General features: G+C 38.7%; 1 protein-coding gene across 2 annotated transcripts; it reads right to left on the bottom strand.

Annotated features, from left to right (window-relative positions):
• Positions 1–420: 420 nt before the first annotated feature.
• Positions 421–25,245, bottom strand: TMEM64 (transmembrane protein 64). 2 transcript variants are annotated; one of them, XM_045805997.2, is made up of 3 exons: positions 24,448–25,245; positions 9,376–9,531; positions 421–4,229 (listed from the first exon to the last, which is right to left on the bottom strand). In XM_045805997.2, exons 1-3 carry the CDS (start codon positions 25,243–25,245, stop codon positions 4,038–4,040), a joined length of 1,146 nt encoding a protein of 381 aa, XP_045661953.1. In that variant the 3' UTR covers positions 421–4,037. The 2 variants fall into 2 exon arrangements, with proteins under 2 accessions (XP_045661953.1, XP_045661954.1); XM_045805998.2 differs by lacking the exon at positions 9,376–9,531.
• Between the last annotated feature and the right edge of the window lie 1,446 nt (positions 25,246–26,691).

Genomic DNA, 26,691 nt, shown 5'->3' with positions numbered 1-26,691 from the left:
TTTAGGTGCTGAGATGAAAGTGTTATGATAGCAAAATATGCCTTCAAGGCAACAGTCATGAAGGAGGGTAGAGATCAACAGGAAATCATGTTGGTGAGTCTTGTAACATTATGAAAGCATCATAAACATTACTGCAGCCTGGGACAAATGACTAAAGATTTTTTGACAGGCAGGTGGCATTTCATGATGTAGGGGTATTAGAAAAAAAAAAATGGAGGAGTAGCAATGTTAGACATCAGAATCATTTCTCCATAGGACCTCTGCTATCACCATAACCATAACCACCCTCATCTAGGGTCGGTCACCACCATTTCATCTTAGAAGCATGTCCTCCCTTCCTCCTAAATGGACCCCTCCCATGTCACATGTCTCTATAGCCATCAAATTATAGAGGGAAAGAAAGAGAAGAAAGAAGGAAAATAAAATATCACCTTTTATTTTCTCAGGCACACAAGTGATCTGGGATATCAATTATCAAGAGATTTTACTGATTCACCCTTCAAATTATCTATTTTAAATCTTCAGCTACCATAGAAAATAGTTTGCAGCAATCACTTAGCAATTCCAAAGTACCAAGTTTTAATTTAGTTGTGAAATAAATTAACAGTTCATGTTCAATATGCAAAGTTATTAGAACTCCTGAGTTTCAGATATCCTGTGGAACAGGGGGTTCTTCTCCCTTCTTTAAAGGCTTTTAAACTTAAGGAGATGACCTTTAAAACAATGATATCCTAAATAGCTCATTGTAACAGAGATCAGCAGCGTCCAATCTGAACACCAGAGAGTGTTGTTGCTCTGATAAGTGAGTCGCCTCTGAAACAAAATCCCATCACCGAAGTCATTAACCTAGGTCAGTATCACTGCTCCCGAGGTCCCCGTGAACCTTCCTTTCTCTCTGCGAACACCACCTGGTTTCGAATAGCATGGATTAACCATGCATCTAAACATTGACTGGTATCTGCCTGGCACATACCTAGGCTCTTTCTCAAGCATTCTAAAGCTAGTCCCATAAATACTGACATAAATAAGCCACAGAACCTTCCCCAAGAACAGTCCAAATCAGCATTGCACATTAACTAGAAATGCTGGGACATGCCAGTAACTAGACCACTTAGCTCAGTTACAGCAAGGGTATAAGTAAGAGAAACTACTGAACTTCGCCTCTCAAGGAGGGAAATGTTTTATTAGTCAGATATTTGACCCTATCAAAGGAAAGTCCTCTTAGACAGGTTTGCAGTTGGTTACAAAGTACATAAAACAAGAGTATGGCTGGCTCTGAACAACTCCAGTCAGTTTTGAACACGAACTCAAAACAGACGTTCTAATGACAGAGATTTGGCTCTATTATTTTCATAAACCGAAGAGTACAGATTTCAAGTTATTTCACAAATCAGATGATCAAATGAAAATGGAGGTGAAAGCACTTAGTAAATTATTACAGACACATTTTTAAAAAGATGTGCTGTTTAAAAATAATTTACATGACAAAATTTGGCAAAGCGTAAACAAATCATTAACAATAAACCAAAAAAATATGGAAAACTAAGGGAAAGGCCCAAAGAATTCAAAATAGAACATATCTTTCATCAGATTGAGAAATTAGGTATGTTGCATGCTTTTTAAAATGTTCATAAAGCAACTATATACTGCAGTTTGAAAAATCATAACTTTTACAAATACACATATTCTAGAACTGGAGGCATTATTTGGGCAACATATAAGGATCCTGTTAAATCTCTTGGTGCCATAAATCTAGGATTAAGGGTTAAAGATGGAGTGAATAAGGCATGGCAATGCTTCATACAATTTATAGAGAGCACATGTAAAACCCAGTAACCAATTCGGCTATCAAACAGCATGAATATAATGGATTGTTCTTTACTTGGAGGCCGGAAAAATGAAGCAAAGGAAAACTGCAGCTTTAGATTAGTATTTTAGAAATAGTAAATCCATACTATTTTAAGTAAAAATGGATGATTTTATTATATAAAATTATGATTGGCAGAATACAGAAAAATTATTTCTCTTCTACCTTTACATATTTAAGTATGAAGCAAAATGCAACAATTGGAAGAACTCATTACAAACTACCAAAAGGTATTCATTTGGTGAAATTATTCAAGTTACAAAATGCTAAGTAAATAAATGCACTTCAGAATACATGAAGTGTAACACAAGTCTGAAAGTAGTGATCTTAAATGATTCCTTTAACAAAAACTTACCAACAAACAAGCACAAGAAAAATACTGTCAAGTTAGACAGAAAAGAATAAATCAAGCATATTGTTCATTGGGATTATTAAACTAAAATACTTTAAAAAATAAAAACAAGTAATTAGGATTAAAAAAAAAGAATAAGAATATTCTAGCACTATATATTTTTTCTACCAATGAAAGCAAGGATTTGGAGGCCAATTAAGTACTGTAGACCCAGGTGCCTCTTGGATCATTTGCACTAAGGTCTTGGTATGGACATAAAAATGAACTTCTCTGTTACCAAAAGGTGAGAAAACTTAGACATGATGAAATAAAGAAAATCAATTATAACTGCAATAGGGCAAAAAAACTTATGCATTTAAATTAAATGCAATGTGTCTCTAGCATAAGACTAGAATAATCTGCTCCCAAAGAATTCTTTTGCACTTTAGTAAATCAGGGTTTTACCCTAATGAAAAGGCAAATCGGAGGTCTCTGATAAGGGGGAATCTTCGTAGCCAAAGAAGAGATACCAACCAGAAAATCTGCATTCATATCTATAATCTGGGTTGTAAAAAAACTAGTCATCAAGTTCACAATTAAACCATTTTAAAAATATAAGATGATCAATGTGTGATACGTGTCGTATGAATCATATGCCAAATTATTGTATGCTATACTCCTAAGTGCTATTAATAAATACACTCAATTCAAGCTGCAAGAGAAAGAATTGAGACTTAATTTCACATTTCAGAATTCCTGAGTCTTATCAGAGAAAAAAAAGTACCAAAAAACAAACAAAATAAACCTACTTTATAGGAGGGCAAGTAATACAAATTTGGGCATTAAGTTAACATTATATTTATAGTTTTAAAGCTGAAGACTATGGGGACAAATATATATGTAATTCAGTGGACTTATAAACATGATTTTAAAGCTTGTTTTTTTTAAAAGGCGATTTGATCAAACAAGGCCACCTGAGTGACATCTTCAATGATGGTAAGTCCATCACTTTAAAGGAATAGATCTTTATCTCAAAGCCTAATGATGAATATAAAAAGAAAAAGAAGTTTATTTTACTAAAACTTTTTAGTAAGACTGCAATGGGACAGCCCTTTGATGAAAGATCTAAGCCAATGTAATGGAATTAGAACATGGGTTCTAATTTGAGCCCCCGTCCATTAAATAATTTCCCTTTTGCTTTGCATATTCCACAGTGAAAATAAAAAGGTATCTTAAGAGCACTTCAGTCCCACAATGTAGGATTTAAGCTTGTGTAAATAGATGTAAATGGCCCTGCAATGATGCTTGCAAAAATACATTCAACCGAAAGTTAATGTCTATTTTCTAACTAGTAAGGAAAAGGGAAGCAAAGTGGTCCCACTTAAAACAAAAAACCACTATCTTTTCGGAAAAGGACAAAGAACATCTAAATAATACCATACACTTAAAGTTACACACTTTTACTCATCATTATAAGTAGGGAAGATGCTTACAACTATTCATGGACTTTATAAATAAAGACACTAAGCAGAAAAATATTTGGATTATTTCTCTGTTCATAAGTACCCAGAAAGAAAACAATTAAAAAACACTAAAGTGCAGACCTATAGGCCACTGCGGGCGTAATAAATGATAAAGAGGTGCAGCCCAAATTTGCATCTACATTTACACTTACATATCCAGAAAATGATTCTTCCTTTAAAAAAATTGTGCAATTTAAAAACTAGTCAGTTTTGTTTGTGCCGTAATACAATTAGAACTTGTCTCTGCCCACTGGTAAGGTGACCACTAGACCTTGGACAGCACACTAGCTCTTGACAATCATACATTTCATTAGAGTCATACAATATTGATTCCACCTCCAGAAAATGTTAGGGTCCTCTTGTTGTAGAATGAAGAGCCACTGGTATTTGGTTGATTGCCTTTAACCAGAGAGGTTTTCAGTTCCATTTCACAAGCTACAATAGCTGCATTCAATTCCACTTGAGCTCGATGAACTACATAAAACATGAGGCCTATACTTATAATAATCTGTGAATAAAAATAAAACATTACAGTTAACAATATTTTACACAGGGAAAAAAAAGGAGAAATAAATGCAATAAATATTTGGCTTAGAAATGTTTCAAACAGGATGCTTCTCAAATATGGTCAGGTAAGAATTTTAAATAGGTTATAATACAGTTGCCATTCATTCTTTCCTAGGCTGCCTCAATTGAGAGTAGAGGGCTACAGTCTGTAAGTAACCATCATAGGATATCAGGTTAACACAAGGCGAGCATACACCCCTTTTAGTCCATATAAATGATGTTTGCTCGATACAAGTCAAACTTGTCTCTTTGTACCAAAAAGCTTCCTTCATGGAATTAAAAAAAAAAAAGTGTCTACAACACAGGTGTGCTTAATAATCTTAATAATGTAATTAATGTAATATCATATCTTTGCATGACTATAAATATCCATGGGTATTCCTAAGTCCACTTAGAGAAAAGCACTACCATTTGCAAATGAACTATCTGGTGCAGCCAAAACTTAAAATATAAACGACCACTTTAAAACAATGAAGTGCCAATAAACTTCAAAAGAAATTAAGAAGAGACCATGAACATGAAATTGTCCGTGCTTAGGGGAAAACAAAACCAAAGGAAAACATGGTGATTGAGAAAAAAATGGCCATCAGAGGGATACTAGAAAAAGCACTGACATCAAAGTCAGGTGCTAGTCTTGGTTCAAACACTCAACTAGTGATGTGATTTCACATCACTACGTGGGCTTCTGCCACCGCCCGATAGGAAGCTGTGGCCCCTCTTTATGTGTTAACATGCTTTAACATTCCATATACAGTTCATCAGGATGTCTAGGCAGGATGCATCTTCCAAATGGTATTTATTCCAAACTTCATTTGTAAATCAGTTCTTCAGAGTTGGGAGACTCGGTGCAACAAGGTCAGAACAGTGATGTTTAATGTCCCAGTAGGTTTCGAAGGCTATCCCTATCACTATCCCTAGTGACCCTAAAATATAACACTGCTTCAATTAAGCCTACCCATAATTTTAGCAGTTTTGTGGGAAAAGTATTCTAAATACAAGCATTGAAGGCAGTTGGGGAAGGGTAGAGGCAGACATGCTGGGGGTGGGGGAGAGGGGATTGGAACTTGTGCAAGGGGGGCACTAGTAAGTGGGTATTCATTACTCCACAGAATTCTGAGCAAATTGGTATTTTAAAGGTGGGCCTTCAAATCTCGTGTTTGTTGTCTAACATATGAGCTCTCTTAAAAAAAACAACAACAACACAAGATCTACTTACTGAAAACCCTTAGTCTGATACTTAGTGTTATGACGACACCATGTGAAGACACGGAAAGCACCTTAACTAAGTTGGAAAGAGTGTGGATGAGATGCTAAACTCTGCCTCAGACATGTTGAATTTGAGGGGCCTAATAGAGATCCAAAGCAGTGCAGGGAACAGGTCCAAAGCTATGGAAAGAAGGCTGGGCTCAAGATGCGTATTAGGGAGTCCTTACACAAATAAACATAATAGCAGCCACCACAATAACAGGATTTGCTAAGAAGAAAAGTTTTCAAAGAACAGAAAGCTTAGGCTAGAATCATGAGGAACATCAATTCTGGGGTGAAAAGAATAACAGATACTGATAAATGAACCAGGAAAGTGGAAAAAACAATCAAAATAGCTAAGGGAAGAAAGTATTTTAAAAAAGCATGGTTTTTTTTGTTTGTTTGTTTGTTTTTAAAGATTTTATTTATTTGACAGAGATAGAGACAGCCAGCAAGAGAGGGAACACAAGCAGGGGGAGTGGGAGAGGAAGAAGCAGGCTCATAGCGGAGGAGCCTGATGTGGGGCTCGATCCCACAACGCCGGGATCACACCCTGAGCCGAAGGCAGACGCTTAACCGCTGTGCCGCCCAGGCGCCCCTAAAAAAAAGCATGGTTAACAGAATCTTACATTGCTAAGAGATCAACCCAGATGAGAACTGGAAAATGCATCTGATTTCAACAAAGTTAACGATGACAGTCATAGAAAGTAGGCTTAGATCTAGCAGAAAACCTTTCTCAGGTTCCCTGTGAGGATAAACTGGCTACATCTTTACATGGGATTTTCCCAGATGCCCTTCTAGACCCAAGGCCTGGCAATTTGTACCGATTCTTTTCCCAACACACCACACCTTAGTGAAAATGTAAAAAAAACCCAAAAAACAAAAACTTGTTTTAGAAAGTTTCCCTATTTAAAACAACAGAATCAAACACAAGTAGAAGGACAAGCCTTCTACAGCAAGGTGTCTCTTCCACTGTCAAATGGAGAGCAAGCTGAGAGCATGAGAGGAACACAAGAGCATTACTGGCTTTCTTAGATGGAAATTGAGGGGTTTCCCATTTGAAGGCTTCTGATGTTTCTGTTAAGCAAAAGAGGTAATCTGTTGAGACTGAAGAGGAAAGTGGGGATAGAAATCAAAATTGTGAGATGAGATAGGTTCGCAAGTCATTGAGGAAATGGGGGAGTGGGAAGACAAAGGAAACAGTTGGGCTATGGGGCAATGTTGAGAAACTAGCAGAAGGTTTACAACGATGAATTAAATATTACCAATCTGGTTGTATGACTTCCCGAAAACAACAGGTGCAAAGCATATCAAAACTTGGACTCATCCAGGGTTTTGGCTGGTGGGTACACAGAAAAATACAGGGCATGGAAAAGAGTAACTGAATTGCGAGTCCACAGAATCTAAGTTGGATTTTTGTACAGGAAATAGTTGTGCCCTCCTCTGAACATCTATTTTGTATTGCTTTAATTTTACACACACTGGATTCCATTTAGGTGGCTATAAAGCTTAGAGGCTCATTTGTGGCTTATTTCTAGCAAAATATGAGAAACCTCATGAATTCATTTACTTTCACCTAAGCTTCATCCTTTTTTCCTATGTACTTCCCCCTTCAAGATGACTTCTTTTCCCTCTTGTTTTATTGTCCTGCATATCTTTTGTAAGCTAAATTAAATCCTTTCTGAAATATACTAAGCTATAAGTAATATCAATAAATAAAACTGAGGCATAAATATGCCTTTACTTTTTTTGTTGTGGTGGTTATTGTTTTCATAAATGTCTGGGTTAGGAACTATTTGCCCTTTTCCCCCCCTGTCTTGTATGCTAAGCTTAAATTTGTCAGCTCAAACAAAGGAGTAAGAAATCACTAGATAAAAAGAAGACCCTATATTTTTAGAAACACTACTGACAAATACATGAACTATTTTGTTCTATTATAACTACCAATTATAGTTGAATGATTTACTAAGATGCACAGAAATATAAAGTATCAAATAGTGAAAATCTTATGAAACCTACTAATAATGACAAGTTCTAATTACTTAAACATCAGATAAGGGGGGAGAAAGATATTTCAAATGGGTTATTCATTCTCAGGAAACTAGAAAAACATAAAATATTCTTAAATTTATACTAATAAAAAATCTGAGAATGTGGTGTATGTTAGAATCTTATAGTACCTCAAAGTAATTATAAATTATCATGTAGCTATAATGCATAAAAAGTTTAATATGTGATTAACATACTACATTAATAAATATAAACCAACTATAATAAAAACTCCAAACCTAGATTCAGGTTCTTTAAAATATGTATATATATAAAACTTTGTAGAAAAAAAGTAAAAAAAAAAAAAATTCCCTGAATGTCAAAAATATTACAAAATTTTTCTTAAACCAAGCCATTTAATTGATAAGTTTTATTTATAGTTCAGTACAAATATTCCTGGACTTACTCTGTTTACAGAACTTGTACTACATAAACACAGAGAAAATCAACTCTGGCTTTATTTATCATAGTATTTTTAATACAATATAGTACTTTAAAATTTGAGAATAATGCTAACACTAAATTTCTAATATGGTACCATATATGTAATAACAATATAAATTAAAACAAGTTAAGGATCGATAAGATGTTGGCTAGCTCAGTGTTATCTGCTCAGTAAACTATGGCCCTAGTTATGAGCATATGAGTTCACAGAGCCAACTGCCTTGGTTCATATCATGGTTCTACCCCTTGCAGCTGGGACTTTAGACAAATTACCCTCCACTGGTGTGCTGATAAACTAGCTCTTGGAGATCAGAGGTAGGAATCTTGATTTGGAGCACTTGCCATTTTCCATGGTATAAATACTCCTGCCACGATCAATTTCAAGTTCCAATGCTGATGTCACTGAACACAGAATTGGGAAGAGTTGTATACACAATTGGCTGGAGATAATAAAAGTACATACCCTCCTAGCCCTTTGGTAGGGATTAAATGAGCTTAAATATATGGTATATAAAGCTCTCAATAAAAGTTATTATCAGCATCTTACTAAATCATCAAAAATTATGGTGATTTTATATTTTGGTAAATCTCAGGAAGGACATGTAGCACAATCAAAGAAATGAATTTTTTAAATTCTTCCTGTTGCAACTTAAAGGAACTGAATAAATATGCCTACATAGCAGGATTCTTCTCTTTTATCAACCTTTTATATGTAATTCTTTGTACCCTAAACTACATTACAATTTGCATGGCAATAATAATCCATTATGCAAATCTTACTTAAATTTGTAATGGAATACTTCAGATGCTTTTTATAAAGCAATACTTTCTAAAAAAAATATTCTGTTCTACATAAAATTGTACTGAAAAAAATTTACATTGCCAATAGAATACTCTTAAAAATATTAAGAGTTTAATAATTTGAAGATAAAGTTTAATAATTAGAGTTTAGTTGGAGAGTTTAATAATTTGAAGATAAAGATAACTCAACTCTACCAAATCTCACTAAAATTATCTTCAGAAATATAGTATTAACAACTCACAAAACTCAAAATAGAGACTGATTCTGAAAGTCACTGCAAAAAGAGCCTTATTTTTGTCATTCCCTTTTTCATTTTAAGAGAATTTTCAGTAAGTATCAATTCAGTTCTATAAACTTCCATATATCCACACAATTAAAATGTAAATGTCAAAATATGAAGTATAATTGAAAGAACAAGAAAAGATATAAAAAGGAAAAATCCTCCTAAATTATTTTCAATGAAATCTGTTAGGTTTAAATCAGCAACGCCATAGAAAAAGATTTAAAAAAAAAAAAAAAAAAAGACAACCCTTGGCCTTAAACTCACCTGTAAACAAAAAACAAAATATCCACTAACACTCTGTTCTGCAATGACATCTTCCATTGTCCGCAGGGTGGTACCCAAGTAAGAATTCAGAAGCTGGGTAGGAAGCAGTCCAACCGAAGATGCCATCAGATAGTTGGGTAAGGAGAGATCAGTAATCTAGAAGAGCAGATTAAAGGAATTGATTCATTAACAAGTAAAATTTTAATTTTACATAAAACTGTGTGTACAAGTCTTCTTAGTGATTTCTCCTTGGGAGTAGAGGGAGCTGAAACACTTTACAAAGCATTCCAATTTTTAAAAATGATTGTAAAGGGAATACATGCACAATGTAGATTTAGAATGAAATTAAGAGTGTAACGAAAAATTTTAATATTCTATGATTCTACCATTGAAAGATAACACTTGTGACTATCTTTTTTCTTCGATGTAAATAAAATGTGCACACACAGATCACTTTGTAAAAACAGCTTTGTAAGTCTTCCTCATGTCATTAAATAATCTTCACAAGCATACTTCAGTGGCAGTGTGGTTACGGGGCTTGGAAGGCAGCTAACCTTATAATGGCATGCCAGTGCTGAGAATTCAATGAACCACTTTGTCTCTGAGCATCAATTTTTTCATCTGTAAATGAGGACAATAACCGACCTTACATGGTTGTTGTCAGGATCAGAAATATTTGTACAATATGTAGCAAATGGACAGCACATGACTGACACTCAAAAAAGGTAGACATTATCATTATTATGCAATTATCCTACCGCTGTGTGGATGTAGCACAATTTAACCATTCTTTCGCTATGGAATACTTAAATTGCTTACTTGTTTCTTTGTCTATATGTGATTATTTATATTTTTGTTATGAATTAAAAAAAAATGATGAAAACGTTTGTATATTAACCTGTATAGGGGTGTCTAACATATTCCAACAAAACTCATCCCCTGGTATTCATGTCCTTATGTGATCTTTTCCCCTAGAATGTGGTTAGGACCTGGTGCTTACTTCAGCAAACAGATTCCAGCAGAAGTGAGGAGAGGTTACCTTCAATATCAGGTTACAAAAAGAACAGAGCTCCATCTCTCCCTACAGCAGGCAAGCCATGCTGCAAAGTACCTCTATGGAGAGGGTCATGTGGCAAGGAACTAATGTCTTCAGCCTACAGCTAGCAAAGACCTGAGGCCACATGAGTGAGCCTGGAGGCAGATTCTCCCCCAGCCAAGCCTTAACTATAGTCCTGGCCTCCCCTTGATTGCAGGGTTGTGAGAGAACCTGAGTCAGAGGCACCTAGCTTTGCTGCACAGGAATTCCCAACCCACAGAAGCTGTGAGATAATAAATGCTTATTTTTAAGTTACTCAATTTTGGAGTGTTACACAGGAAGAAATGACTAAGACAATATGTATCTCCACTATTTTAGGATAGATCACTAGGAGAATTATCGGATCCAATAGTAAAACCTGTTTTCCCAAAAAGTTCACACTGATTTATGTGTCTACCAATAAATAATGCATGAGTGTGTATTTCATCATACTCTTACCAACTCTAAGGATTTAATTTTAATCTTTCCTAGTCTGATGGAGTAAAAGTGATATTTCATGATTGTTTATCCTGTATATTTTAATATATATTGATACTAGTTTTAAAGATACATTTTCCTATTTGCATTTCTTTATGGCTTTCCTTGTTCATATTTGCCCATTTTTATTGGAATGTTATTTTTTTCCTTATTTATTCATAAGAGCTCTTTATATAGTAAGGGCAAACTGTGTCTATTTTATTTGGCAAATATTTTCCACTAAAGTGTCACTTATCTTTTAATTTTATGTTTTGACATACAAATGTTTCAAAATTTTTATATAATCAAATATTATCAATCTTTTCCTCTGATTTTTCCTTTTTTTTTTCTTTAGGTCCTTTTTGATCCCCCCCCTTTTTTAAATCTATCTTTCTTTTCTGATTCTATTTTCCCATTTAATATTTACTGCTTATTCCTTCTGGAATTAAAGGTAAGGACATAGCCTTATTCCTCCCCTTCCCCAGTAGCCAATTTTCCTGGCACTACTTATTGAATAATCAATAACTTCTCCTATGATTTGTGACGTTTACTTTGTTGCAAATGAAGTAACTATATATAAAGCGTCTATTTGGGGCTCTAATACTGTCCACTGACATCTTAAATCTTGTATTGAAATCAAATTGTTGCAAAGACTATCAGTTAACATCTGACAAAGAATTCCCTATCCTACAAATCCTTTCATTGCTCTTCTTTTTAAAACTGCCATAACCATTTATACCTATTCATTTTTAAAAATAAGTTTTAGGATCATTCTGTTATTCAAAAAGAAAAAAATCTGTACATTTTATATCAGGACTAAGGTAAATTTTTTTTTTTTAAAGATTTTATTTATTTATTTGACAGAGACAGCCAGGGAGAGAGGGAACACAAGCAGGGGGAATGGGAGAGGAAGAAGCAGGCTCCTAGCGGAGGAGCCTGATGTGGGGCCCGATCCCAGAACGCCGGGATCACGCCCGGAGCCGAAGGCAGACCCTTAACAACTGCGCCACCCAGGCGCCCCAGGACTAAGGTAAATTTTTAAATTAATCTGGATAGAACTGAAATCCCTACAATATTCAATATTCTTATCTGGAAATATTTCTATAATTACTTAAAATCTTTTTCATCTCTTATGAAAGTTTGATGGTCTTATTCATATTACACATTTCTTAATCATGTACCTTTAAGGATCTGTGTTGTTCTTGTGGCTAGTGCTATTAATTTTGAGAATAACTTTTCTATATCCCCATCTAGGTTTACTAGGATATAAGAAAGTTACTGGCCACTTGACTAAACTTTTTTTTTGCTAATGTTAAGATCTGGTATTTTAAAAGAGTAACCTACAGTTACTCTAACCACAAGCCAACCTACTCTAATAATCATGTAAGTCATATTTTCGATAAAGCTACATGCCTCTCTCCTCACAGATGATGGACTGGAGATGCACCACTGCTGCTCTGGAAAGAATACACAGTGGCTGGTTAACAATTTAACCAAACAATTACTGACTCCAGGCTGCCTACACAAGAAGTTCTCGTAGGTGCTGGCCAGAGACAGAAAGTAAGATACAAGTCCTACCGCAAAGAATTTACACACTGACAAAGACACATCAGCTACCTCAAAAATGGGCAGTGAGGGATTCTTGAGAAGGACGATGTGTAGAGCATTAAAGAGTAACCAGGGATTAATATCAGCTGCAGGAATAGGGGCCAAAGGGCAACCATGTGGGAAAAAGAGGCACTTGAAATGGACTCTGAAAGCTAAAAATGGGTCTGGCAAGCAGAGATAGGTGCGATGAGGAAGCTGAGGTGTTCCAAGAAGAGACTGAACAAGAACAACGTGGCACGGAGCATGCAGGACGTATCCGTGCAGCTGGCAGTGGGCTCTGGATTGTTTACAGAGCACATGCAAGGGAATCCTATACAGGACAGGTACTTACGGTGATACCTGTTAGGGGCCCGGGGTGAAAAGCGAAACAAGCCTGTCCCCGGTAGAAAAGCACTGGAGAGTCTAGTCAAGGAATGAGGTGAATGAGAGGAAGAAAGGCCCCTCTGTCAATTTGGGGTACTTAGGGCAACAGAGACCTTTCTTTAGAATAAACAGTCAAATGTATAAAATGAGTACACATGACAAAAAATGAATCATAAAAATTATTATATTGCAGTTAATGAAACATTACAGGTTTTGGAAGTTGTCTTTAAAGTATTTCACTTCCAAAATGTCAGAATGCAAAGCTTCAGTCCATAGTCTTTAAATGTAATGAAGTTTCTCCAAGTAAAACATAAAATTGACATTCAGATGTGAAATCAGTAATGTCCAAATGGCGATGTTAAGAGCAGATCTCATAAATGTGAAACCACCCTACAACTCAACTCTTTAACAAGACCCTTGATCAAACAAAAATCAAATATCACCAAACCTTTTAGGACAAAACGTCATCCTAGGGAAAAAGCAAGTGTTATTGTTTGTGTATATATATATATCTCAAGAAAGTAAAAAAACGGATTTTGGCTAATCATTCTAAACAGTTTTGCTGGAGTGTCAAATAATTTAACCAGGACAGCAACACAATCACGTACACACACATTTTCCCACTATTCCTAACTTTGTCAAGTTAAACAGGTTCCAAATTATTCCAATACAGCACTTCCTAAATGTTAACATCCTCTTCAGAATCTGCGTCTAGCTCCATTCTTTGAAAAACATAATAAATTTAGAAGACTTGTTCCCAGAAAGACCTATTCAAACTTCTCTCCCCAATAAGTTCTCACCCACCAACTTCTTAAAAATCTGTCTGCTTGTCCTACTTGCCAGAAAGACATTAAATGTGAGCCTAGAATATTCTCACTGGAGTTCCTGCCTACAACATCCTGGGATCTTGGCTCAAGATTGTTTTCGTACTCCAAAGAACTAGAAATCTCAACCTAGGATGTCATTGTTGTCCTGTTGCTCAGTCTCTGTGATCATAAATACTCCAGTAAGAGTTTCAGGGATGGTGAATGTTGCTTGATTGCCGTCCTCTCATGCTTTTAATACTTTAGAAGCACCGTAGAGGTATACACATTCTTATTCCCAGAGGTACTGTGCTTTTCTTGGAGATGTAATTCATTCTCTGGGCCAGTATGGGTGAATGTACAACATGCCCTTATACCAAACGAAGAGAACCCCTATCTTCAGATGGATGGCTCAGATGTTCCCAGAACCCAGGGCCTGCTGTCCTCTCAGGCATGGCACAAAATACAGCTCCCCAGGCAACCCCTCCACTTCCTCAGTTCTCAGCTATTTATACAGTGGCTTTACCAGCTTTAATTTAATCCACTAAGAAACTATATAATTTTTTACACAGAATATATTGACATAGATCTAATGAACAATATAAAGGGGATCTATCTGTGTTCAGAAGAACTCAAATTTTATCTACAGTTCTGTGAATCTAATATTAGTTTCGGCAAATTATACTTTCCTGAGTTTTCTTGGCTTATACAATAAGGATGCTGTTTTATTGACAAAGTTGCAATTAAGGAAAATTCCAATTAAAAACATATTTAATAATATTATATAAAAAATCATGAATCCCCAAAATAATTTTTAAGAAAGGAATGGCCAAAGGAAATGAAAATGAGTACTTATTGATAAACTGTGTGTTTTATTGTGTATATATATATATATATATCTTCAAATACTATCTGTATTTCAGAAACAATTGCAAATGGCAACTACAGTTGACCCCCAAACAACACAGGTTTGAACTGTGCAGGTCCACTTGTACATGGACTTTTTCCAGTAAATATAGTACACTCCTGTAAATGTATTTCTCTTCCTTATGATTTTCTTAATGGTATTTTCTTTTCTCTAGCTTACTTTATTGTAAGAAAACAGAAGATAATATATTATTTGTATATAATAAGATACAAAAATATTTGTGAACCGACTCCTTACGCTATCAGTAAGGCTTCCGGTCAACAGTAGGCTGTCAGTAGTTAAGTTTTTGGGGAGTCAAAAGTTCTATGTAGATTTCTGACTGAGCAGGGGCAGGGTGGGGGGTCGGTACCCCAACCGCTGCATTGTTCTGAGGGTCAACTATAGTTTTCACTTCCAGAAACATAAAAATTTCAAAACTAGTATAAGAAAAAACATTAACAGCTCATTCCACCTTCCCTCCCCAAAATACCTCTCCCCGTGTCCCTAATCTCAGTTTCCCTAGCTAGACACCTCAGAAGTCAGTCACACAGCTCATTCTTCCCCCATTCTCTCGTCTACTCATCTGCCCTGTCTCATCAATTCCACTTTCTAAATACCTAAGAAACCTACCTACTGGCTGTTCTATTCCTATCCCATCTCCCCTCTCTAGTCTGGACATGGAGAGGAGACCCACCCGCACTCACCACCTATGCTAAACCTACAGAAATCTTTTAAGAATGCAGGTGGAATCCTGCTTCAACTCCTTCCTACTGCCATCAGAATACGGTTCAGGTTCACTTCCACAGGCAATGTGCTTCACGACCCAGACTCTGACTATCTCATGCTTCATGTCACATTATGTTCCAGGCACATCAAAATTCTCTTGTTCTTAGAACACTCCTTGCTGTCTTTTCCTTCTGGGCCTTTGCACAATGTTCCTTCTGGCAAGGAAACTCATATCCTTCCTCCCACTCCTCTTACTTGGGCAAAAGTCCTAAACTGTCTTTCACTACTCAGTCACGGACATCTCTAGCCAACCTTCCCTGAGCTCCTGGTCTGCATTAAGAACAGCTTTCAAGTTCTCTGATGGGACATCAGACCATCCCCATCCCCTTCACGCTAGTAACTAAAGATTTCACTATCTGTTTGCCCTTCACCTCTTCCCCAGACTAGAAATTCTGTGAAGGAAAGGACCTGTCTTGTTTTTCACTGTGTCTCTAGTCTTTAGCACGATACCTACTATATATTAGGTGCTAAATATATGTTCATTGGATGTTGACAATAGCAACATCAAAACTGTTTATAAATGTGGAGACTTACAATAGTTGCCCATTTATAAACAGGTAAGGACACAAAGTCCACTTGTAATCAGTTGTTCAGAAATTGAGAACACCTTCCCCCAACCCCCAGAAGGAAATAATATTATAAATGAAAATTATCAGCAAAATTTATGCCATACTATGCCTAGAATTTTATTTCTCCACTAGACTGCAAGCACCTTAAAGGATTTGGGATGAACTTTGCCTTGTTCACTGCTGTAACTGGAGCGTCTAGAACAGATTCCGTACCTGCCAGTTACTTATTAAGTGAATATTGAATGAATAGTAAAAGCATTTCCAGTAACCTCTGAGGTCAACCTAATGTCAAGGCTGAGATCCTCTGGTTAAGCAGTAACTGTGAAAGTACTGGGAAAAATCTTGCTACTAGAAAGACAAGACAAGGCAGAGGCTCAGAGAGACCCACTCCAACAGCCAAAGAGGACTTCAACGTGCAGGTTTCCACAGACAAAGATGGTTAGGTCAGTAAGTCTACCTACAAGGCAGAGGCCATCTTCATATATACTGACCTTTTCATTAGTTCGATGTACCTAAATTCGGAACTGCTTTTAATGGTTAGTATTTTAGGGGTCACTGATCCATTTGAGAATCTGATTAATACACACACACTAAACCCTTTCCCCAGAAAAAAAAATACACACTTTACTGCATATACTTTCCGGAAGATAAATTAAAAAGATCTTATTTGTAGAGTTGAAAAACTATAGGCTTATTATTTTTACTCACCCAGGGAAAATTTATCAAATGCCTTCTATACATAAGACCCAGCTGTCAGCAGGGATAGAGACACAAAGACAGAAAACCATAGTAGACTGTGTCCATTTTAAGTCATTCTGTACCATTCTTAATGACCAAAATGTTCATTACATCCAGTAAAAGGTTACAAGAATCATTAATTACGTTTACTCACAATGTTAAATAAGGAAAGCACAAGCATTCATTAATGCAAAGACTAAAAAATAAACACTAAAATGTTAATGCTTATTTTCTTCTTTGTACTTAACTATACTTTTCAATTTTTACAATGAACACTGCTAAACAAATACTGTTGAAGTAAGTTTTAATAAAACCCATCTGCTTTTAACGAAAAAATTTTTTTTATCTAGATAAGGGACAATAAGACATACTCTATGTGTTACTAAGATACAGTAGGCTAGAGATACTGATTTGTGAATTGTAAGCCCAAAGATGAGGCATAAAAACCATGGAAACTATAATGAGATAACTGAAGGGGCACAAAGAGGGGTAAACAGTTTCGAAGAAGTAATGGCCAGTTGGATTCAGTGGTATTGTGAGGCCTAAGGGTGTGGGCTGAGGTGGCATCACATTTGTTACTTGGCCATCATATCTGATCTCCGTTTTCCTATTCCATCCAACCTGTACCACTGGCAGTGAATCAGTGTACCTTAATAGTGAGAAGACAGGATCATTAGATACACAGGTACAGTGACAAGTATCACGACCCATCACCTACACCTGAATCTATGGTTATACCTACAATACAGAGTAAGAATTTAGGATGAGAAAATATTTTTATAAACTATACTATCACCAAACTGTTAAAATAAAGGGGGATGTTAAATTGTTGCTCAGAACATTTGCCTTCTTAAGAGCAAACTATGAGACCTTGTCTAACCTCTCTCCTTACAAATAAGAAGATTGGGGGCCAGATCACTAAATGACTTCACCAAAGCCACACAGGAGCTGCGACAGAACTACAGGTCCCCAAAGAGTCCATGAGGCCAAGACTTTACCATACTTGTGGTCTTACAATCACTAGCCTGTCAAAAACTTTAATTGTAAAATAAATTTCAGTTCAACTGTGAACTAAATTACTAAAACTTCTCTTTCTCTTGATTACTCAGTGCAAACCTGAGGAAAATTCATTAGTTGTATTTGCTTCAAGTTCATCTTTAATCATCTTTTGCTGTCATTTAGTTAGTATACCAGTTTCACAGCTCCTGACCCTCCCAAAACCAACAGAAAATCTTTGTTACTGTTTTTAACCTATTATGGGCTCATAAAAATAACTGAAGTAATTAACAGTTTGCTAACACAGAATTCTTTAAAATGGTTCCACTGAACAGTAAGCCAGAGTGATAGGGTCAGGTCTTGCACTTTTAAATTTACTCATTTCTATTTTGTTTGCATTCTATTCACAGTATCTGCATATTAATTGCTTTTGTTTTCAAAAAGACAATTTTGTTAAATACAAAGGTAAGTAAGATATACAGGAGAGCTTAGGGTCCCTTCGTACAGTTGCAGGGGCTCAGGTTTAATGGCTATTTTATTAGAGTCACTGCTGAAGTATTAATGCAAACTTTTTCTATAAAGTGTCAGGCAAGAAATATTTTAGCCTTTGCAGGCCATGGGGTCTCTGCTGCAACTCTGCCAGTTTAGCTTAAAATGAGCCACAACCAGTATAAACATGAATGAGCATGGCTGTAGTCCAATGGCTGTAGTCCAAACTATTTACAGAAACTGAAATTTGAATTTCATGTAACTCTCATGTGCATATAATATTATTCTTCTCTTGACATCTTTTCCAATCATTTAAAAATGAAAAAAAGAAAAAAAACTTTTTGGTTTGTGTGCCATACAAAATCAGATGGTGGACCCAACCAGGGACCACAGTTTGTTGACCCCTGCTCTCAAGTCCTGGGATAAGGTCTCATTCAACTGTATAGAATCTGGCCCAGAGCCTGACATGTGGGAGGTCCTCCTTAACATGTATGCGATGCATCACAGGGCAAGTGCTCCACAACCGGAACTAGGAAATCTCTGAGAAATTCAGCTCTTCTTGGACCAACAACAGAACCTTGGGTAAGTTCACGACTCTACCATTTACTAACTGCATGCTCTTGGGTTAGTTACTTTGCCACTTTGTGCCTCCATTGCCTTAGTGGTAAGATGAGGCTTAGGGTTGATATGAGTGTCAAACAAGTAATGTGTGCATGTCGGAAGGAACAGTGCCTGGCACTTAGTAGGTGTAATACAAATATTTGTTAAGTTACGAAAGAAAAAAAAAAACCTCTGAGTTTTGATGTTCTCTCTTTGGAATGCAGAGGATGGAGAGAAAGAAATGGTAAATAATGAGCATATTATATATCTTACCAGATTACGTAGCAAGTATCATTAAACACATTTTACAATAGAAAGTACAGATCCAAAGAGTAACTATAACTAGCTCAAGATGTCACAGTGAATGTCAGGACCAAGTCTAATTTCAAGTGATACCTGTCCTCTATAGAACTCTGCCTCTTAGTCATGGATAGCTCCTCAAAGACCCGCTGTGATGATTACGGGGTATCATATACATAAATCTGCTCTGCAAACTGCAAAGTGCTATGTAACATATGAAAAGAGAATCATGCTATGCTTCACGTTTTTATTTTAGGTTTCAAAGATTAAATGATGATGGAAACAAAATTTCCCATGGGGAATTATTTAAGAAAAGGAACCCACCAGATCTTTGACTTTTTAAGTTCTTCCGTGACCAAAGTAAAAAGAGACGGAGAATGATTTTTAGAATCGCCCCTTTGGAAGCTGCAAGTACCATTATGGATTCTGTTACCCATACCAACCACTATCACATAATACTTTTTGGATTAAAATTGACATTTCACAGAGGGTAACTAAGCAATATAAAGTCCAGATGTCTCCAAAGGGGCATCTTAGAGCAGACCTTACGAGACTACTCTAATGCTCACTAAATATAGGATGGGATGTTATTCTTGTGAATGTTTTTAGTTTCCAAAGTCACAGACAAGTTTCTTCTAGGAAAAGGAAAGGAAAAAAGGAAACCTGAAGCTTCAAAGCTACAGACAAGATTTGCTGTTTGAATCAGAAATATGTCTACCTCCTAGAATGCGGAGGATTAAAGACGTTAACACATCAAAGAGCATTTAGTAATTGAGGAATGGCAAGAGACAGGGTACAGAGGTATGTATGCTGTGAGGGTTTGGAATTTATCCTGAGGGGAAAAAGAAAACCCATTTGAAAGTTTCCTGCAGGGGAGTAACAAGATCAGATCTGCATTTTAGAAAGATCTTTCTGGAGAGAGAAAAAATTGGAAATCCTTGGCTCAGAGAGAAGACCAGATGGGAGGCCAAGACGCCCGAACCAGAGTAATGGCGGCGGGTCAAACAGAAGCTTAACCCATCGTTAGTTGTGGGGGATGAGAGAGAGAGGAGGTAATCAAGTGACGGAGTCCTGAAGACTGCCACCAAACACCCCAGGTCTAGCTCCTTCCTGGCACCTGCGTGCCTCTTTTGAAGTGACCAGGGGCCAGGTAACTTGTTCAGGCCAGTGAAAAGTGAGTGATTTCCAAAGGAAGGCTTTAAACACCAGTGTGCACTTCACCATGTCACAGCAACCAAGTGAAAGTCGGTGGCTCTGTCAGCCTGCATCCCAGGGTAAAAGTGACCTAAAGCAGAGACTCCCTGCCCCTTCCCCAAACCAAGCTGAACTTGAAGCTGTGTCAACAGATGAGCAAACCTCTGCTTCTTAACTCACTGAGATTTAGGGCGTTTTACTACAGCATAATTTAACTGGTCCTGACCGGAGCTGTAAGAAATGCTCATCCTGGACATGTGTCCAGATAAGAACAGTACTTAGAAACACACACAAACTAGAAGTCTATAAATCTGTCTTTCACAGGCAGTAATAACTACAGGTACAAGATTACATTAAAAACAGGGGAGGGGGAGCTTTAACTATTTCCCAGAAAAAAAAAAAGTGCATTTTTTTAAAAGGAAAATGTACTTGGGAAATTATATTTCTTATGATCTAATAATTGATACTATAAAGTGTATGTACTTTTTTATTTCAACAGTTTCAAAAGCGGAGAATGTCAGTTTGCTTATCCCTTTGTAGCACACATGGAAAAAGCAAAGAAATATGGTTAATGATAGACACAAAGCAAAGGAAAGCCCCTTTCCTTCTTCTGTATATTAACCTTTACAATCATCTCCTGAGTCTAAATGTAAATACCACTACCTGCACCACTAATAATAATAATTGCTAACAATGACTGAGAATTGACTATGTGCCAGGTAATACTTAAAGCCTTCACTACACTAGCTTATTTAACCCTCATAACTCAGCATGGGCTAATCAAGGACTATCTCCAAAGCCTATGCCTCTCATGACCACTATATCTCACTTCCTCTTTAAGATAAGCTCAGATAAATATCTTTAATCATGGGCATTAAGAAAATGAGTTTTCTTAATGGAACAGAGAAGGGGGGATCTTTTAAAAGATAGGAAGAGAAGAAGAATACCAAAAATATGCCTGGAAAGTGGGCAGCTGTGGGCAGTCAGAGGGGTATGGGGTAGAGAGGGCGGAAGTAGAATTAAGTTCTAGAAGACAAAACAGAAAGTCAGACTAAAAGAAAAATCAGCCTAAACTAAGCTTTCTTTTCACCCATATACCCTGGGTGAATTCAGCAAACTGTTTTGGTTGAAAGAGCTAATAAACAGATAGTTAAGAATAAAAAAATGAACAAAATATAACAGACTATATCCACTGGCTCTACAACCCACCCTGCTTATGGCTATGAGTAAAAATATTACAGTATAACATACCTTATCAGCCCATCCTGGTTTCAAACCTCAGCTCCACACTTGGTAGGTGACTGACCCTGAACAAGTCCGTGGAGGGCTAAGCCTCTGTTTCTTCCTCAGTAAAATTATGCTAATAATATCTCTTTCAAGAAACCATTTTCCTTCTTTGCTCTTGACTCCACAGCACCAACTTAAGAGTTGCCCCGTCAAGCGCGGTTTCAACTACATAATTACCTTAAATTATTTCCAAGCACAAAGTATAACTTCTTATTCACGTATTTAATATGTTTAAAAAGCATTTTTTAGGGGCGCCTGAGTGGCACAGCGGTTAAGCGTCTGCCTTCGGCTCAGGGCGTGATCCCGGCGATCTGGGATCGAGCCCCACATCAGGCTCTTCTGCTATGAGCCTGCTTCTTCCTCTCCCACTCCCCCTGCTTGTGTTCCCTCTCTCGCTGGCTGTCTCTATCTCTGTCGAATAAATAAATAAAATCTTTAAAAATAAAAATAAAAAAAATAAAAAGCATTTTTTAAAAACTGTCTTTTTATTTTAAAGATTTTATTCACTTATTTTAGAGTGAGAGGCGGGGGAGAGGGTGAGGGAGAGAGAATCAAGCAGACTCCCCACTGAGTGCGGAATAGCACACAGGGCTCAAGCCCAGGACCTGAGCCAAAACTAAGAATTTGAACACTTAACTGAGCCACCCAGGTGCTCCAAAACTCTTATTTTTAATTAATAAATATATAATGAATCCTCATTATATACCCAGGACTACAGTAGCTACTAAATATACAATGAAGAAATAGAGCCATGGGTTGAGACCCTGTCCTCAAACCATAGTGCATAGTTTTATTTTATCATTTATTTAGTACCCAGGTGACCTTGGGTAATAACAATAGTAATGGTGACAAAAAAGAACACGTGTTTATTAAGCCAGGCTCTACTGCATGTATTTATCTTATGTAATTGTCTCAATAATCCTATGAAGCAGGTACCACTTCTTTCCCCATTTTGCAAATAAGGAACTGAGCACAGAGAGAAGCAACTTGACCAAGGTCAACAGATTCTATGTAGACAGTAAGACTTCAGAGCACTAGTCCTGTGCTCCAAACTACTAAACAAGTCTACACTATATGCATAAATACATTCTGCAGGGCTGGTTTAAAGATTAGAAATAATATTTGGAAAGAGCTTAGGGTAGTAAGCACACAGTAGGTGAACAAGAAAAGACACAAGGATACAAGCTATACTGGAGAACAAAGCAAACTAACAGAAGGAAAGGATTCAGGTTCCTTAGTCCCAACCCTCTTCCAAAGTCTTAGAATACTGTATTTTACCAAGTTGGGTCAAAGCTCAGGTTTATACTTAATACTATAGGTTGTTAAAAAAGGGAAAAAATTAAGGCAAAAATATATCAAACCACCATAAATACCAAACTTTCTTCAAAAAACCCTTTATTTCCATGCCTACATAAGCCTCATTCTAGTCGTTGCTGCTGTTGATTAGAATCAACAGATTTCCGAAAGGCATTAAAAAGAAGACAAAGTAAAAAATTCTTAATTTCATCATAAAAATTGTAGGTTGGGTAGAATTATTCTTTTTTTCTTTTTTTTTAGATAAACTCCTAGTTTATTCAAATTGTTTAACCTGGTGGTTACAGATTGTTAAAGTTACATATTGGTTTGAAAGCAATTTGTGGTGATAAAAATTATTTAAAATAATGAATCAGGAGATATTTGGGCTTTAAAAAGATATCACACTCCTAAAAATACCAATTTTTATCTTTTAGGAATCAGTGGTTGGAATTATTCTTAATACAAAACAAAATGTGAAAGTTTCCAGAGACTAACAATTTATTTTTGAAACAATACAATGTATTAGAATCACTAACATAATATAAAATACATCTACCCCTATGGTTTTGAGTGCCTTACCTCTTTACTTCCATACCACAGTTTTATTTAAAATCAAGCTGAAGGGTTGAGGTCCTGGAAATTGCTATATGAACTTGTTGTAGTTTACAATCATTGCATTTGGGGAACTCAGTACTATCTAGTTCAATCCCTTCACCTTAGAAAAGAGGACAGCAACGGCAAATAGGGTTAATGATGTGGCCCAAAGTCAGGAAGTTTGTAAAGACGGGATTCCTTTCTTCCAGGCAGATGATCTCCTCACTAGCAGTATTTCTATTCCTCAGTCAGTTCCACTGGGCTAGAGAAAACTAAATAAGATAAGCGGAACACATGAATGCAAGGCAAAAAAAGAGCGTTGAAGGTGTGTATAAAGAAGAATACGTGCTCACGAGGCAAAAGGTTATCTGTCCTATTTTGTTTTATCCCCTACCTAGTGATTTCAAAATGCAGTTCCTCCAAAGAAAAATAAACAGGAGGATTTCCCCCTTTGCATTGTACTAAAGCAAATTACTTTGTGAAGAAAAGGCCTATTACAAGTTTTAGGAGACTATAATATGGAGTCTGAAGCTACTCCCTCCACTGTTTACCCAAACACTTCCTTCAGCCCCATGTCTTTAGAAACTTGAGTCAAAACCCTGGATGCATTTTTGCAGGCAAGAGAGAAAGCTAGGAATGTGAAGCCTTCACTCCTTGACTGTTGCCAAAGCTGCTACAGAAATAAGATGACAAATGTTTAAAATGGACATTTTCATTCATCTCCCCCTCGAAGTTAAAAGGACTCTTCATTTTTAACCACACTCATATGCCAAAAAAGAGCAGTTCTTTCTCGACCAGGTCTGAGGCCCCGACTTATTTTTGTTTTATTTGTATGAGATTTCTCAGCGTGCGACGCAAAGTGATTCTTACTCCTGTTGTCAATGTCACTTCTCTGCGGGCATTTATCTGATGGAGCGCCCTCCCAGGGCCTTCACAAGACCGCTGGAAAACAGTCTTGGAAAGGGATGGGGGCAGCGGGACACCACTTACCGAGAACACTGCATTCTGAAGCCCAAAAGGTATGGGGGTCAGTCTGGCCAGCGCCACCACTTTCAGGCCGCTTCCTCCCTCAACGACGCGAATAACGGCGCTCAGCTTCTCGCTGCTCTGGATCCTGGCGGCCACCCAGGCAGTGAGCAGCCGCTTGCAGACCACATGGGCGATGAAGGTGCCGATGAGGACGCCCACCACCATCAGTCCCATGCCCAGCACGAAGCCGTACAGGTAGCCGGCGGCAACGTTGAGCACGATGTAGCCCCAGCCGCAGGGGAACGAAACCACGATGAAGCCCACGACGAAGAGCAAGACCCCCAGCAGCGAGTCGAGGCTCTCCACCCAGAGCAGGAGGTGCTGCAGGTAACGGCGGACCAGGGCCAGGGAAGCGAAGCACAGCGCGGCCAGCACGCACACCAGCAAGAGACTCCGGCACCAACAGGTGCTGCCGAGGCAGCAGCAGCGCCAGTTTCTCACCTCCGCCACGCCGACCACCACGCCGCCGCCGCTGCCGCTCCCGGGGCCGCCCGCCAAGGCCCCGCCCGGCGCCGGCAGCTCAGAGGCCGCTGGCGGACCGTGGCGCTCCAGATAGGCGCCGAGCAGGGCGCCCGAGGCAGCAGCCGCCGCCGCCGCGGCGCTCGCCCCGCCCCCGCGGGGGAGGCGATCGGCCGCGTCGTCCCCGCCCGCTGCCCGTGGCAGGGCCCAGCGGGCCGGCAGCTCGCTTCGGCCCTGGAGGGCGGCGTGCTGCAGGAGACGGGGGAGTGTCTGGAGCAGGCTCCCGCCCGGGCTCCACATGCCTCGGCCGGCGCGGGCCCTCAGCCGGCCAGCCCCTCCGCCGCGGCGCCTATCAGGCAGCGTCCCTTCATGGCGCCCGGTACGCCTGCCTCGACTCCCTGCGTCCGCTCGGGGGGCAGGAGAGGGCTCGGGGTAAGGGCAGGACTCCGCGGCGGAGGGACGGGTCCAACCGAGAGTGAGAAAACTCTGGACCCAGCTCCGGCCGGGCCCGCCCCTTTTCGGCCAGAGGGGGCGGGAGCCTCGGCGCGGGGGCGGGGCCTAGCGCGAGCGGCATTCTGGCCCCGCCCCCCTGACGCACTGTCCGGCCAGCTGCAGGGATGGTGAGGCGGGGGGCCGCGGCAGCGGGGGCCGGCCGGGGCTGGGCTTGCTGAGGGGAGCTGCTGGGAGGGGAGAAGGAGCCCAGGGGACGCGCGCACCGGAGAGGGGAGGAGGTGGCAGTGAAGTGAAGAGTGCGGTGACGGGCTGGGGACCCGGCGCGCTCCCGGCCTCCCTGGCGGGCGCGCGCCTGCCTGCGTGTCAGGGCGCGCGCTCTTCCCCCTGCCCGGACCCAGTCCCAGTCCGCAAGCTGCTTGGATCCTTGCCCATTGGTCGTTTCTGCAGTAACCCCAGATTCGAGCGAGCAGCTTTTGGGACGCTCACATCCACAGCTCCTTGGGCGACACTGGAGGAAGAAGAGTTCTTGATTTGCTCTGAGGAGAATTTGCTAATTGTTTACCTCCCCAGTCCACAGGCGGGTTAGGAGGTGGAGTAATTAGGTAGAAAGGCCCACCCTTGACAGAATGCCCCTTCTGACCCAGAGGTCCTTTACCAAGTGCCAGATACTTGGACTAGGGACTTCTCGAAAAGATTCACGGGAAGACATTTCTTGAGGATTCCCACTATCAAACGGCTCCTCAAACTTTTTTGGTTTCTTTTCCGCTTTTCGCCTTTTTTTACTTTAATGTTCCCCGGGTCCTCTTTACTTCTTCCATTTTTGAGTTGGCTGAGCCATTCATCCAGGCCCATAACTTTGATCCTACCGTGTTTGCCTTGTTCTGATGACACCCAAGCCCGTCCTTCCCTTGAGCTCCAGACTGTGGACACATGTGGGTGCAGTTCCTGTAGGCGCCTTAAACTTATCACGGTTTGGTAGATAGCAACTTCGGCTCCAATGCAGAACATTTAGTAAGCGTGGAAGTGGTCAAGTCATTAACCTCTGAGTCTCAGGGTTTGCTTTTAAATTGCAAAATTAAGATAATAGTACAACTTAACAACATAAAATTATGAGGATTTGATAAAATACCGCTGACCCTTGAACAACAGTGGTTTGAACTGCGTGAGTCCACTTACACTCAAATTTTTTAAATATACTACTGTACTGTGAATGTAGTTTCTCTTCCTTCCAATATGCTTAATAACATCTTTTCTCTAGCTTGTTTTATTATAAGAATCTACTACATAATACAT

The sequence above is a fragment of the Ursus americanus genome, chromosome 9, assembly GCF_024610735.1.
Source record: "Ursus americanus isolate L20-20 chromosome 9, mUrsAme1.1.p, whole genome shotgun sequence".
Lineage (NCBI taxonomy): Eukaryota > Metazoa > Chordata > Mammalia > Carnivora > Ursidae > Ursus > Ursus americanus.
The sequence above is the reverse complement of the archived record's forward strand: the minus strand, read 5'-3'. Positions and strand labels throughout refer to the sequence as shown.

Coding starts and splice junctions, on each gene's coding strand:
- TMEM64 (XM_045805997.2), bottom strand. CDS start 25,245: ATGTGGAGCCCGGGCGGGAGCCTGCTCCAGACACTCCCCCGTCTCCTG. Junction 9,532..24,447: donor TTCAGAATGCAGTGTTCTCG/GTAAGTGGTGTC, acceptor CTGCTCTTCTAG/ATTACTGATCTCTCCTTACC. Junction 4,230..9,375: donor ATTTTGTTTTTTGTTTACAG/GTGAGTTTAAGG, acceptor TTTTATTCACAG/ATTATTATAAGTATAGGCCT.